Source organism: Lynx rufus, unplaced genomic scaffold (genome assembly GCF_022079265.1).
Source record: "Lynx rufus isolate CCGP_SWC_20201006 ecotype Redwood Valley unplaced genomic scaffold, mLynRuf1.p SCAF_13, whole genome shotgun sequence".
NCBI classification, from domain to species: Eukaryota; Metazoa; Chordata; class Mammalia; order Carnivora; family Felidae; genus Lynx; species Lynx rufus.
Genome location: NW_025814827.1, coordinates 52,113,721 through 52,130,338, shown reverse-complemented (window position 1 = coordinate 52,130,338; position 16,618 = coordinate 52,113,721). Strand labels below are relative to the sequence as shown.

Below are 16,618 nucleotides of genomic sequence, written 5' to 3'. Positions count from 1 at the left end.
TTTTTATCATTATTTTGAACATAACAACACATGGAATACAGAAAATTTACTAAGTGACTATTATGTCTGTTCAAACTGCATTCCCACTGGGATGATATTCTGTCCACTTTGAACCGATTTCCTTTGTGAACTGTACAGGATGTTCTGTAAAGAATATTTTGTATCTTAGAGACTTCATACAACAAAGGCAACATTAAATCTGATTATTTAAATAAATGTCGATAACAAACACGTTACTATTTTACAAAAGTTTTGCTTTCTTTAGGACATAAAATATTTTGTTACTAAAATGGATTATCACTATGGAAAATGCTGCTTTGCCCAGACAGAAAATTTGCATTTCTGTTTTCTTTCTCTATATTAGCAAGTAAAAACCTTTTAAGATGATTTTACCAAGTAAAATTGAAGCTATTTCATTATTCCCTATTTGTGTTGGCCAGGAACTTTTTAATATAAACAAAACACCAAAGGTTCAATCTAACTAAATATACTTCCTGAATTCTATAATTTAGAATTAAAAAAAAAAATAAGGCAGCTCAAAATTTTACCTTTTAAGTTTTGTTTCAAATACAGTTGAGCTTATTCATGCAGGAATAAGTCTAAGCCATGACATTCTCTGAAGAATGACTGGGAGCAGATTTAAATCTATAAAAATGCTTTATCCAAAAGAAAAAACTACCCTTATATATTTAACTACAGTTAACAATAACAAAAGATGATGAAGTGCTTTGCAAGATAACAGGAGGGAATAATTTTTTAAAAACACCTGGAGCAAGAATACATTAAAATTATAAGATTTTACTAAATTAATTTTATACCAACTTCTTAACTTGCATACAACTCTCCACTGAGCTCCCTGAATTGCATTACTAGATCTGTACAATGGAGACAAATTCAGGAAAGATGTTATGTAATGACTAAAGTCATAAGAGTCATACTACTATATTTTTGAAAATACTTGGAAATTTTTCAGTATTTCTACCAGTATCTCATGATAAATCCTCCTGCAGTATAAAAATGAGATTTTTCTAAAAGGTACAACTAAATTTTGGTTTGTATTTTATAGCTCTGCAATACCTACAAACCTGCCAGTCAACAGATCATTAAATAACGTAAGAAAAATTTCTTTCTAGCAGAATACTTTAGAAGTTCATGAGCCCAGGGACAGTTCTTTGTTTTTGTCTGGTCTTTACAACCACATAACACCCAAAGAATTATTTACCACTGCTGCACCATAGGATATTCACATACTGTCAGTGATTAAGGAAAACTTCAAGTGTAGAGAATGATAAAGGAAAGGCATAAGAACCAGTACAACTTCTGAGTTCTTTGTCACCAACTATGCGATATCCAGGTTTTGTTCTTTGCCTAAGTGAAGGCTTGAATTGAGTTAATTATTTAAAAAATCAATTTTATATTACTAATAATTTATATACAAGACTAACCAACTTTTACTGAATGAAAACAAACTGACCTGTGGCAGCTTACAGCAAAGAATAAACATCAGAAGGAAACCATACAATTTTCTTTGTTCAACAAATGTTACCTTACTCATCTTTAGAAACACAAAAAATTTCTGTAGCTCAATAAAAGATATAAATGAAATATAATCAAATAAAAAACTCATTAACTGTTTAAAAAACTCCCAAGCATAGGGGAGCCTGTGTGGCTTAGTCAGTTAAGCGTCCAACTTTAGCTCAGGTCATGATCTCACAGCTCCTGAGTTCGAGCCCCACATCAGGCTCTGTGCTGACAGCTCAGAGCCTGGAGCCTGCTTCAGATTCTGTGTCTCCCTCACTCTCTGCCCCTCCCCCGCTCATGCTCTCTTTGTCTCAAAATAAACAGTAAAAACAAACAAACAAAAGCAAACAAAAAATTCCCAAACATTTTTCAGTGTTTTTGGGAACTGTTTTAGAAATAAAATGTAAAACATTATCGTGTGGGTTAGCATTAAATCTTTATTAGCAGCAAGCTTTACTGTAGACATAGATTTGAGAGATAGAAGTCTCATAAACATGAATATCCTACATTAAGAATCACTATTTCTAAAATCCTCAAATTTAGATACATGAACTAGAAATTTTATTTGGAGAAAAAAATAAAAAATAAATTTAAAAAAAAGGATTCTAAAAACCCTTACTGGTTTTATGACCATAGTTATGTTCTATGATTTTAGTCACTGGAAAAGGCTGAACAAAAACAATGTTAATCTTATCTCTGATGATGTAATTGCTTAAAAACAAACTGAAATAGAATGTGCACAGAAGTTAAAAAACAATCTAAGCAAAGTAATACAGCTTTACACCTAAAACAGTTAAAATTTTTTTCCCTTTAGTTCTCCTAGAATAAGCCACTGTACTCTATACTGCCAGCTGGTCTATAGTGACTATTTCTAATTTTCCCTTTACAGCCTTGGGCTTGGGATGATATTCTGATGCTGAAGTCAGCATTGAGATTGTGACAAGAATTGCTCCTGTCTTGATTATCAAAACCCTGGTGAATGAAGACCAGTTTGTGGACTTCCTTGAATGCTTTTTTTTTTTTCCCCCAAGTAAGCTTCACGCCCAACACGAGCCCAACACAGGGCTTGAAATCATGACCCTGGGATCAAGACCTAAGGTGAGATCAAGAGTCATACACTTAACTGACTCAGCCACCCAGGTGCCCCAAGAATGCTTATCTTGAAGACTATGTTAGCCAAGTAACTAATAAGATGAAATGTGTGGATACCAGAAACACATTGGAAATGAGGAATTATCAACGATATAGGGATGGAAAGTTGTCAGTGAAGTAAAGATAGGAAAAGGGAGGGGGTATAAGATGGATCATCTATTTCCAAAATTTTAAAATTTTATACCAGAAAGGGATCTATGGATGAATCCAATATCCACATCAACATCTTACAGATGAGGAAATAATAAAATATAAAGGGGTGTTTTTTCCATAATCACAGTATGCTAATGGCAATGAAATCAAGAAAATAAGATCACATGGACCCAATAAAACACATCCAGTCCTCTATCACTCAGTTTCAACAATGATCAACTCATGGCAAATCCTATCTACTCTCACCTATTCCCCACTTTCCTAGGTTGTTTTAAAATAAGTCCTCAATAAAAAATCATTTCAGTCATCAATATTTCAGTATATATTTTCAAAATATAAGAACTCATAAAAAACTATAACACTACTAGCACAACGAAAATAATAATTTCTTAATACAGTAATATCCAGTTAATGTTAAAATTTCCCTATTTCAAACATTTATTGTTGAGTTTTCTCTTTCAAATCACAAACTTAAGGGCCACACACTGGAGTTAGATGATACACCTTTTAACTTTTTTTAACCTACTGGTTTCCACTGCTTGCAATTTATTTGTTAATTCATTTTAAAAGAGTGATTATTTTAGCAAACAATCGAAAGTGAAATAGAAAACTTCTAAATTATGCAACTTTGTGCTACATTATTCATCACATTCTTGTACAATTATCCACGCACAAATTCCAAATCTGTGAATATCATTCAAATGGTTTTATGTGATAGCTGATACTTGTGATGCAGAAAACTTATGTTGCCCAAGAAACGAAGTATAAAAAGCTCTTAAAGGCAATATAGAAAACTGCACATGAGACATCGTATTCTTTTTATTTACAACTTAAAACATTTACTCAGATTAAAAAGTGTAAAATAATAGAGATTTTAAGAGTCATAAAGTACTCAAAACTTTACAAGTATGAAAGTGGCAGAATTCATCTCTAGCAGTCTCTTCTCTGGTCATCTCTTTCCTCTTAGTTCCCAAACTGCTCCAGATCTCCCATTGCAGTACTGCTAAATTTTAGAACATTAGGGCAATGTAACTTTTAAAATGGATTTCTATTAGTTTAAACATTTCTAGAACAATAGACTCTTTTTTAATTATTCAACCGACAAAGACTGCACACACATACACACATACATGTATGCACCAAGGTCTGGGAAGGATGTAGAGAAACTAGCACTGTAAGTCAATGCTAGTCGGTATACCTTTTCTGGAGGGCAACTTGGTATTATTTATTAAGAACAATTAGAAATGTTCACCCTTTTGATTCTATAATTCAACTATAGGAATTTATCAGATAGAAGTAATCAGAGACAAATACCCAGAAAAAAATTAACATTTAAATATTAGGTATATATCCATCAGAATACTCTTTTTTTTTTTTTGAAACAATAACAAACGATTGTATTAGACTGTTTTTTTCTTATTTTTAAAAATGTTTATTTATTTTGAGAGACAAAGTGAGCGAGAAAGCACAGGGGAAGTGCAGAGAGAGGGAGAGAGAAAATCCCAAGCAAGCTCTGCACTGTCAGCACAGAGCCCAGCGTGGGACTCGAACTCATGAACTGTGAGATCATGACCTGAGCTGAAATTAAGAGTAATGTGCACTTAACCAACTGAGCCATGCAAGTGCCATTTTTTTTTTTTTAAAGTAGGTTCCACACCTAGTGTGGAGCCCGTCGTGGGGCTTAGGCTCACAACTTTTGAGATCAAGATCTGAGCTTAGACCAAGAGTTGGACACTTAACCAAATGAGCCACCCAGACACCCCTAAATGTTTTTTAGTATGACTTTTCTTTTTACTTCAAAATATAAAATGAACCATCCTCCCACAACAAAAAAATCACATTTATTTCCTCTATGTTGAGCCTAAATGTCTCATTAACTTACACTTTTAAAAAAATGCATGGTTCTTCTAGTAGTAGCGGCAGAAATATCCTACAGATAGAGATAACTACCAATCATTCCAAAATTTACTTCTGTAAGTGAGAAACTGCCTATTTCAAAGCAGTTTGTTACTTGCAATGTTAAGAAAAGCAAAGGGATTTGAGGTTACAGATGATAGTTTTTATACTTTATGAACTTTAAACAAACTTGTGTTAGTTTATTGTGTTAGTACAATAAAATATTTAACTAGATCAGTTTAGACACCTATTACAAACATCACTAGTGGACATTTATGTGAATAATAAGCTCAGAAAGTAAATAAGAACATTCCAAAAATTAAAGTCTGTAACTTCTCCATACTATGAGCTATTCCACTATTGTGATTTCCTTGTAAGAGTAACCCATTAAGAAAAATATGTAATTCTCCTTAAACATAAATTTAACTACATGTGGCTACACAACACCCACTCTATCTACCGAAAGGCAGACATTATCTTAGGAACTGGTGGTTCCCTTTTTGTCTCACATAACAAAATCATCTTGTCCATAGTTAATGCTAAATAACTATCATTATTGGTGGTGTGACAGGGATTCTCTCTTGACAAAACTTGACTCAGGCTCCTCTGAGCTCTCTTTCAATGAGGACTTGACTTCTGAACTTCTGTGTCCATATTTGCACAGCCCACTTTAAAAAGCATCCTGCTAAAGTTAGTTTAGCAAGAATCTCTCATTTTCTATACCTGATTACCCTTCTTATCTGGTCAGGTTCCTCATCCTCTCATCTCCCAGGTGATGTCTGATCTCATTGGCCTGTCTTCAGCAAGGATCCTGTTAGGGTGGTTTAACCAGAATCCTCTTCCATCCCTGATGTTTCCTTTCAGTAATTTTACATCCACTGATTCCTACCCTGGTCCTTGGCTATAAATTCCCACTTTCCCTTGATGTATTTGGAATTGAGCCCAATCTTTCCCCCCAGGTACAAAACCTTACTGTGGTGGTCCCAATTCCTTTCACAGTGACCCCCCCTGAATGTCTGTCTTCCTGTTCTTTCCCAAGTGTCATGAGTAATTTTCTCTTTAACAAGTGCTAGGTTAAACTGTAAAGTACAATACATTAATGTCTAATGTGCCCAACTTCCTATTTTGTATTTTTTTTTTAACTTTTATTTATTATTGAGAGACAGAGACAGAGTATGAGCATAGCAGGGGCGGAGATAGAGGGAGACACAGAATCTGAAGCAGGCTCCAGGCTCTGAGCTGTCAGCACAGAGCCTGACGTGGAGCCCGAACCCACGAACTGTGAGATCATGACCTGAGCTGAAGCTGGACGCTTAACTGACTGAGCCACCCAGGCGCCCCTTTCCACCTTTTCACCTTCTGCAGAAGAAAGATGAACAGACTCAGGGAAGCAAGGTAAACCAGTAAAAGAGTGGATTAAATACTTACTAGTGGCTCTTTACCAGGAGAGAGGTAGACTGTGAGGGAATGAAAAGAATTCCTAAGAGGGATAATGAAGCTAAAAAGTGTTCCCAAATAATTAGGAAATAATGCAATCTGGAATGTATCTTAAGTTTGGAAAGTCAAGAGTCCTTTAATTAAATAAAGCATATTAGTTTTTTTCACTGTTCTTTACTTATACTACATGGTTTTTATAATAAAACATCACTCAAATAAAGAACTGAATACTTACTATATATATAGTGCTATGGAAAATTCAAAGATTGGTAAAAAAAATTCCTTGCTCTCAAGGATCTTATCAAGATCCTTATCAAGAAGTAAAACATTCTATGTCAATTATATCTCAATAAAACTGGGGGGGGGGCAAAGTAAAAAATAACATCAATACAAAATACTCCATGTAAATACTGTAAGGAAGATCAAAGTATGAAGAAAGCCCAGAGAAAGAAAAGATCAACCTTTTTCTGAAAACAAGTAAACACTGACTATTCACATCTGAATAACTGATAATCAACTCTCTTAAAAATTTGGGCTTTAAAATCTTTCTCATTATAAATTGAAATATTTATGTGTGAAATATTATGTTTTAGCCTTTCCTTCAACTAGCTCAGTAAAAATAAGTAAAAGAAAAAATATAATAGGAATAATCAAACAAGAATGACAGGATGTTGTGTACTGAAGCTTGGTGAAGAGTTCAGGGAAGATTCCTATACTAATGTTTATTTGAAAATTTCCGTACTGTAGAGTAAAAAACAAATCCTATTTGAAAACAAACAAAATTAATGATGACTTTCTGAAGCAGAATACTTATATATTAGATTAGCAGAAAAAAAGAAAAACAAAAGTCACTAAAAAATGTTTTCTGTACAAAACTATTATTCCAAAATGAAGTGTAAAATCAGGCTATACTACTTTTGGGGTAGTTTCATTACCCCAAAACATACATTCTACTTAAAATATTTTATTCTAACTTACACAGACCTTTACACCTTTAAGTTCATTTGCTTATTCTCTTAATATATGTTAAAACTTATATACATTAGGTAACAGTTTATTATTCTAAGTAGGGTAAGTTCATTTTTCCAATCAATGTACTTTTACAAACCTGACAGTAGTTAAAGGAAAATCAAAGTGTCAATAAAGTCCAAATGAATTAAAAAAAAAAAAACCTAAAATAACAGAGCCCTGAACTACACATGTGAAAATATCGTATTTTTAAATATGCCAGAAAGAGGCCCCTTGATTTTACTTTATTCCAAATATTTATAACTTGAATATATCTAGAAGGTATTCTAGCTAAGCAATCAACCTGTCAACATTTATGTTCAAAAATTACCAGAATGTTTTCTAACAAGTATGTATACTCACTTGCTGTTTCAATACCAGGTTCTTCACTCCTTCCATCACAAACTGTGACCCAGTATTCATGACTCGTGATAAGAGACTAGGGACAAAAGAAGAGGATTACCCTAAGTATAACTTATCTTTCCAATTTGTTACAGATAAATCATTTGCCTATTACACATGACCTGCTGAGGCTCACTGTACCTACCACTTTTATTCTCACTAAACAGTGACCCGAGAATTTTTGCTTCCAGATATCTTGGCTGCAATTTTATCTAACAATAAAACAGTGATAAAATTGTCTATCAATAATTATTAATAAAATGTAAAAATAAAAGCTGCCCTCAAATTAAGCATCTTATTTTATTTTTTAAAGTTTATTTATTTATTTTGAGAGAGAGAGAGAGAGAGAACGAACATGAGTGGGGGGCAGGTGTAGAAGGATGGAGAGATGGAGAGCGAGAATCCCAAGCAGGCTCTGTACTGTTAGTACAGAGCACAACACAGGGCTCTGTCTTATGAACTGTGAGATCATGACCTGAGCCAAAATCAAAAGTTGGACCAACTGACCCACCCAGGTGCCCCTCAAATTAAACATTTTTCCATTAGCATTTGCTTACTTCATGTCCCTGTGTCACGGTATTCCAAACCTTTTCATTATTAGCGTATTGGCTTTGGTGACCTGTGATCAGTGATCCTTGCTGTTCCTATTGTAATTATTTCGGGGTGCCACAATCCTTGCTCATGTAAGCTAGCAAACTTAACTGATAAATATAGTGGTGTGTTTTGAATGCTCCATCAACTGCCTGTTTCCCACTCTCTCACCCTCTCCTGGTGCCTCCCTATTCCCTAAGATACAACAATATTGAAATTAGGCCAATTAATAGCCCTATAATGGCCTGTATGTGTTCAGGCGAAAGGAAGAGTTACATGTCTCTCACTTTTATTTATTTATTTTTTGATGTCTGATTTTCTTTGTTATTCTTAGAAAATCTCCTTTTGATTGGACTCAGACTAAGAGATGGAGGTTCTCAGAGAGGACAGCTTCTGTCTCTTGACAATCTGTTGTTCCTGGCAGTTTTTTTGGCCTCCTTTATTCTCTTGGCCAAAAGTTGAGCATTTTCTGCAGCCTCTTCCTTCTTTTTTCTTAGTATGCTGTTTCTTCAGAGCAATATGCCGACATCTGTGTTGGAGGACATGTGGAATAACAAGATTGCTGAATACTGAGCGCTTTGGTTCCTGGTTTCTTACCTTCTCTGTTTAGGGACTTTCTCACAGCATACTTATGGATATCATCTTCTTTAGAGAGACTGAGAAGTCTGTGGATTCTGCTAGCTCTTTTGGGTCCCAGGTGATGAGGCACAGTATTATCAATGAGTCCAGGAATATCCTTCCCCTTTTTCTTTTTCACAATGAGAACAAGTTGAGAACACTAAGACTGACACCCATAATGCAACCTTGAACAGATTTGCATTTTCTTTCCCCAGCCCTCCTTGGTCTGTAGTGGAAATGACCCTTACTCAGAAGGCAGACACAGCCATGGGTCAAAACACTCTGCTTCACTGGGAATCCTTGTTTGTCATTGCCACCACTGATTCGGACTACATAATCCTTCTCCACCCAGAGCATCAGCAGCAATTTCTGTGGCCATATGCCTCCATAAAAGGTAAAAATTCTGTCTGCTGTCCACGTCAATGAGTTTCTGGAAGCCAGTAGCTGAGAAAGAGATGTTCAACTTCATCCTAAAGCAGTCTACCTACCACCTCTGAGGCGCATGAAAAAGAGCACATGTCTCTCACTTTAAATCAAAAGTTAGAAATAATTAAGTTTAGTGAGGAAGAAGGCATGTCAAAAGCTGAGGCAGGCTGAAAGCTAAGCCTCTTGTGCCAGTTAGCCAAGTTGTGAATGCAAAGAAAAAGTTCTTGAAGGAAATTAAAAGTGCTACTCTAGTGAGCTCACAAATAAGAAAGTGAAACAGACTTAATGCTGATAAGGAAAAAGTTAGAGTACTATGGATAGATCAAGCCAGCCACAAAATTCCCTTCAGCTAAAGCCTAATCCAGAGCAAGGCCCTAACTCTCTCCAATTCTACGAAGGCTGAGAGAGGTGAGGAAGCTACAAAAGAAAAATTTGAAGCTGGCAGAGGTTGGCTTATAAGGTTTAAGGAAGGAAGCCACTGAGAAACTTAACAGAAGGCCATGGGGGAGGGGAAGGAAAAAAAAAAGGTTAGAGAGGGAGGGAGCCAAAACATAAGAGACTGTTAAAAACTGAGAACAAACTGAGGGTTGATGGGGGGTGGGGTGGGAGGGGAGGGTGGGTGATGGGCATTGAGGAGGGCACCTGTTGGGAGGAGCACTGGGTGTTGTATGGAAACCAATCTGACAATAAATTTCATATTTAAAAAAAATAAAAAAAAAGGAAGGTAGCCATCTCTGTAAGGTAAGTGCAGGGTGACACAAGAGCTGATGGAGGAGTTGCAGCAAGTTATCCAGATATAGCTAAGGTAATGAATGAAGGTGGCTACACTACACAGTTTTTCAATACAGACAAACTTCTTTCTTTAAATTTTTTTTTTCAACGTTTATTTATTTTTGGGACAGAGAGAGACAGAGCATGAACGGGGGAGGGGCAGAGAGAGAGGGAGACACAGAATCGGAAACAGGCTCCAGGCTCCGAGCCATCAGCCCAAAGCCTGACGCGGGGCTTAAACTCACGGACCGCGAGATCGTGACCTGGCTGAAGTCGGACGCTCAACTGACTGCGCCACCCAGGCGCCCCAGACAAAGAAACTTCTACTGGAAGAAGATGCCATCCAGCACTTACATAGCTAGAAGAAGTCAAGACTTGGCTTCAATTGGCTTCAAAACTTCAAGGACTCTTATTAAGGGCTATTGCAGCTGAGGACTTTAAATCGAAGCCAATGCTAATTTACCATTCTGAAAAATCCCTAAGAATTATCCCTTAAGAATTATGTTACATCTCCTTTGCTGTGTTCTAGAAATAGAACAAAGCCTGGATGACAGCACATCTGTTTGCATGATTTACTGAATATTTTAAGCCCAGTGTTGAAACCTACTGCTCAGAAAAAAAGACACCTTTTCAAATATTACTGCCCACTGCCAACACACCTGGTTACTCAAGAGCTCTGATGGAGATGTACGCTGAAGTTAATGTTGTTTTCATGCCTGCTAAAAACTTATCCATTCTGCAGCCCATGGATCAAGGAATAATCCTGACTTTCAAGCCTCTGATTAAAGAAATACATTTTGTAAGGCTATGTAACTGTTACAGATAGTGACTGCTCTGATGGATCTGGGCAAACTAAACTGAAAATCTTCTACAAAGGATTTACCATTCTAGATGCCAGTAAGAACATTCACAATTCATGGTAAGAGGTCAAACTATCATCATGAAAAAAAGTGTGGAATAAGTTGACTAAAACCCTCATAGGTGACTTTAAGGGGTTCAGGACTTCAAGGGAGGAAGTAACTGCAGATGTGGTGGATACAGAGAACTAGAATTAGAAGAGCCTGAGGATAGGACTGAATTGCTGTAATCTCATGATACAACTTTAGTGAATGAGGAGTTGTTGCTTGTAGAAGGGCAAAGAAAGTAGTTCCTTGGGAATAAATCTACTCCCAGTGAAGACTGCTGAAATGACAACAAAGGATTTAGAATATTCCATAAATTTTGTTGACAAAACAGTTCCAGGGTTTGAGGGACTGACTCCAATTTTGAAAGAAGTTCTACTACAAGTAAATGCGATCAAGCTGCATGCGTGGTTACAGAGAAATCGTTTGTAGAGGAACAGTCCATTGATGCAATAAACCTCACCATTGTCTTATTTTAACAGGACGCAGCCACCCCAACCTTCACGAACCACCATCCTGAGCAGTCAGCAACCATCAATATCATGGCAAGACTCTCCACCAACAAAAAGATTGCTGAAAGTTCAGATGATGGTTATCATTTTTTAGCAACAAACTATTAAAAAGCCTCATTTAAAAAAATGTTTATTTATTTATTTAGGGAGAGGGCGCATGCACACGGGGAGGAGAGAGGGTGGGTGAAGGCAGAAAGACAGGAGAGAGAATCCCAAGCAGGCTACATACTATCAGCATTGAGCCTGAAGCAGGGTTTGATCCCATGAACGGTGATACCATTACCTGAGCCCAAATCAAGAGCTGGATGCTCAATCGACTGAGTGACCCAGGCACCCCAGCAATAACTATTTTTAAATTAAGATATGTACATTTTTTAAAGACAAAATGCTATTATACCCTTAATAGACTATAGCACAGTACAAATGTAATTAACATGCACAGGAAACCAAAAAATTAATTTTGAGTTGTTTTATTGTATTATTTGCTTTATTGCAGTGGTCTGGAACTGAACCCCCAATACCTTTGAGCTATGTCTATAGGTTTTAGGCAAATTATAACTTGGAGAGAAATCCCTGCTTGCCTTACTATTAAAACAATAAAATTAATGATAGTAAATCAGGATAACTTGTTTTAGGAATTCAAAACACATCAACATATTGAAAATATATATGGGTGTAAGTATTACAAGTAAGTCAAAAAGTTACTATATTCTCTACATCACAGCAGCTAGATCCAGTCCTGTGTTTACACAATCTCCCCACAATACATAACCTCTATCACATAAAAATGTGAAGCATAACATACCTGGTGAATTTTACCTTAATTCTGAAGAAATGTTTGAGTATTTAACAACAAAAGTAACATCAACAAATGACCTGCCATATTGGGCATATATTTGTGGCTCAGTCAATCTCTCATTTGGGATCAAGGGATGTTGTGTGGGACAGAATGGTATTCCTGTATTATGATATCAGAAGGCTAGGGATAGCCTTCAAATCATCAAGATTTTCTTACAACACATTTTATTAAAATCCTCAACTACGAAATCCACAAGAAATCTTTAGGCTTTTAATATTCAGTTAAGATTTTAAGATATGGAACTGGAAAGTCTACTAAATACATGAGAGTAATTTCCAAATAAATTTCCTTTTCCCTATCTTGCCTTTACTCCTCTGTGAAATCAAAGGATGGACAAGGTGGAAATGCTTTAACAGAAACAAGAGAAAGTAATCTTTGTTGGAATGAAGAGTTCAGAGGCAATTCCCTGGTACCAGGCAACTCGAGGCACTGCTAACTTACACAGCACTGTATGAAGGTGAGGCTAGCTGGATTCATTCTGTCAAGCATTTAAAACACTTGCCTAGCTGAGTGTTTTTGCTTTTTGCAAACTGTTCCATTAAAACTGGAAGCTTGAGGTAAAGCTAGAATAAAACTGTTTTCCTCTGGATTGTACACTTTTATTCTAAAACTTAAAGAATTTGAAACAAGTATGGTATGAAAAAGAGTAGTTAGAATTACCTTGTTCAGTTACTTTGAAAATCATGCACACTATAGGATTCTGTGGAGTCAGGAGTCAGACCTAGACCTAGACCTCCTCCTACTATTAAATGATTTCCTCCCTGTCATTTAATAGTAAGCCTACATCTCTCTTGAAGCTAAGTCTTGAGTGCCTAGCTCCAAATCTGTATTACTTATCAGCAGTGATATAAAAGTAGCTTTAACCTTCATATAACTTCTGAAAATAAAAAAATGTAATGTTTTAAGAACAAGGAAGCAAAAGAAGCCAATAGCTCATACCATGTAAAATATATTAACTTACATTTTATTTTAAAAAATGTTTTTTTTGAAAAACATGTTTTTAATTATTTTTTTTATGTTTATTTTTTGAGAGAGAGACAGCAAGCTGAGGAAGGGCAGAAAAAGAGGGAGAGAGAAATCCCAAGCATGCTCCATGCTATCAGTGCAGAGCCCGATGTAGGGTTCAAACTCCCAAACTGTGAGGTCATGACCTGAGCCGAAACCAGGACTTGGGTGCTTACCGAATGAGCCACTCAGGTGCCCCAAAGTGTCAGTGTGCTTTTAGGGCTTGAGAGTCTAATTATGGTCTGGAGTACCAGACTTATTCCATCAGAATTATTAAAAATACTTACCCCATTGGCTTAGTAGTAGTGTTACCATAGCTGGCAGGAGCTGAGGCCATCTTGGCAAAAGCCCTATGAAATAAAAAAAAGCTATATTGAAAAACTGATTATCAGAGCAAACATTCAGCATCACAGTATTAAAAACTCCACTGACTTTTACTATGCAGACATTTCTGAAAAGAGAATCATCTTTCAACGAATATAATACAATGTTTCAGTATAATGAGCACTGAAACAATTATATAAATGTTGACTATATGATTTGTAATCATGTAAAATGTTGTCCAAGTACAGTACAATTAGTACTGAAACACTGAGATTTTGTTTTGTTTTGTTTTGCAGTTTATGTATGTTGAGAGAGAGAAAGCATAAGCAGGGTGGAGGGGGGGGGAGAGGGGGAGAGAGAGGGAGAGAGAGGAAGAGAGGGAGAGAGAGGGAGGGAATCCCAAGCAGGCTATGGTCTACCAACACAGAGCCCAATGAAGGGCTCAAACCCACGAACTGCAAGATCATGACCCAAGCTGAAGTTGGATGTTCAACTGAATGAGCCACCCAGGTGCCCTTGAAATTCTTTAAAAAATACAAATGCATTCATTTCCCAAACATCAAGACTTTTTCCTTTTATTATATCTGGTCATTAACATGAAACAGACTTGCTGCCTTGAAAGAACAATCATGAACTAAGTTTAGTCTCTTTATCAGTCCCCACATTCCATACTCCCTCATTCCCAGACATATGCCTTTGTTCATGCTGTCCTTTGAGGGGGATAAATGGACTGCCTTCTTCTCCAACAGAAATTATGCATTTCCTTTTAAGACTCTGCTCAAAACTACTTTTTTCTTTTATTAAAAAAAATTTTTTTAAAAAAAAATTTTTTTTTCAACGTTTATTTATTTTTGGGACAGAGAGAGACAAAGCATGAACGGGGGAGGGGCAGAGAGAGATGGAGACACAGAATCGGAAACAGGCTCCAGGCTCTGAGCCATCAGCCCAGAGCCTGACGCGGGGCTCGAACTCACAGACCGTGAGATCGTGACCTGGCTGAAGTCGGACGCTTAACCGACTGCGCCACCCAGGCGCCCCCAAAAAAAATTTTTTTAATGATTATTTATTTTTGAAAGAGAAACAGAGAGCACGAGCCAGGAAGGGGCAGAGAGACAGAGGGAGACACAGAATCCGAAGTAGGCTCCAAGCTCTGAGCTGTCAGCACAGAGTATGATGCAGGGCTTGAACCCACAAACTGTGAGATCATGACCTAAGCCAAAGTCGGACGGTTAACCAACTGAGCCACCCAGGTGCCCCAAAACCAATTTTTTCATTAAACTATTCTACCACCCAATGATTTTTCCTTTTAAGAGTTATTTTCTACAACACACACTTTTATACCTAATTGCATGTAGTCATTTATTTTCAAATCTTTCTAGTGTCCAGAATTCTCTTTAACTAAACTATACAATTTCTGAAGTCTGGCAAAAAGATGGCACTTAGATGTGCTTTTAAAAATATTTTCCTTCTGGGAGTATGTTTACCATAGAGAATTGAGGACACAAAATGCTCCCACAAGAACCCTAACACTTTGAGGCTCACAATCATGATTTTTGTGTATATTCCTCTAATCCCTGGACACACATATATATAACATATATACTTTAAAAACAAAATTAATATACTGTAAAACTGTTCTGTAACATTTTAATAGCATACCATAAACACTTTTATGTGACTCAATACTCTTCTATAATGATTCCTAACTATTTCAATTGTTTTTGTAAAAGAAAAAAAAGTTTACATAAATACGAGAAAATCATATGAGAGTAAAAAACGGAATGAAAATCACTAAGATGTGATAATTGAAATGTTAAAAACACTCTACTTCAACTGGGACAGAACTCACTGAAAATACCATTAAAGAAATCCCAAACACAAAAATCACAACCTTGTTCAGGAAGGAGGATGTGAATCAAATGTTTTCAGAAGCAGACTAGAATTTCTGCCTTCAACAAATACTTATTTTTCACTAGAATGAACTATATCTAAACAATGTGGAAGGATTCAATAAATCATGGCACATTTTTATGGCTAAACAATATTCACACACTAAATAGTACCACTGAAGAAAATTTAAGAAACACTATTAAAAAAAACTTTTTAAAAATGTTTCTTTTTGAGGGGCGGGGAGGGAGGGTGGGAAAGTGGGGTTGGAGCAGAGACAAAGGAAGACAGAGAATCCCAAGCAGGCTCCACCAGTGCAAAGCCCGGCCTGTGGCTCGAGCTCACCAGCCGTGAGATCATGACCTGAGCCAAAGCTGGACATTCAACCGAATGAGCCACCCAGGTGCTCCAAGAAACACTATAATTATTTAAGAAAATGGACTGCTAAAATGAGTTAATGGAAAACTAGAATACAAAACTGTATCTATACTAATAATTCCCAAATTTTAAAAAATACATGTAATGTACATATAAAAAGATATACAGTGTTTAGCTGTAGACTTTGGATGATGATATTACAAGTAAATTTTTACTTCCTTTCTAACAGAGTTTTATACAATTTTCTTCAAAAAACTTGTATTACTCTTTATAATTATAAAGAAAAATGCTAGGAATTACGTATTTTATAACCATATAAAATGATGTCCAAGACTGGCTTTCCTCTTCCAAAAATAAATGTTTGATTAAGGAGTTCTCCACAAATCATAATGTAAAGAACAATGACATATGCCACAAAGCCAATGTGTAAAGGTATATATTATAAAAATTGGAAAAAGCAGTTTTCAGTTTCTCTTTTTAAACAGAGGTCTATTGTATATTTTCTTCTTATTACAAGAACATAGTGAAATAAAAAGAAATTTGAAAAAGCAGGGGCACCTGGCTGGCTCAGTCAGTAGACCATATAACTCTTGACTTTGGAGTCATGAGTTCGAGACCCATGTTGAGGGTAGAGATGACTTAAAAACAAAAAAAAACAAAAAAAAAAATGAGGCTCCTGACTAGCTCTGTCGGTGTGCATGGCTCTTGATTTCTGGGTTGTAAGTTTGAACTTCATGTTGGGTGTAGAAGATTACTTAAAAATAAAATATTAGGGG

At 36.1% G+C, this 16,618-nt stretch overlaps 1 protein-coding gene across 2 annotated transcripts in view; it reads right to left on the bottom strand.

Annotated features, from left to right (window-relative positions):
* The window catches only part of SCFD1 (sec1 family domain containing 1), a 118,216-nt gene that overhangs the window by 23,614 nt on the left and 77,984 nt on the right, over positions 1–16,618 (bottom strand). For both annotated transcript variants that reach the window (XM_047075563.1, XM_047075564.1), the window contains exons 18-19: positions 13,541–13,603; positions 7,531–7,606 (exon numbers count right to left, since the gene is read on the bottom strand). In XM_047075563.1, the coding sequence (XP_046931519.1) occupies positions 7,531–7,606; positions 13,541–13,603 (139 nt within the window). The remainder of the gene's footprint in view (positions 1–7,530; positions 7,607–13,540; positions 13,604–16,618) is intronic.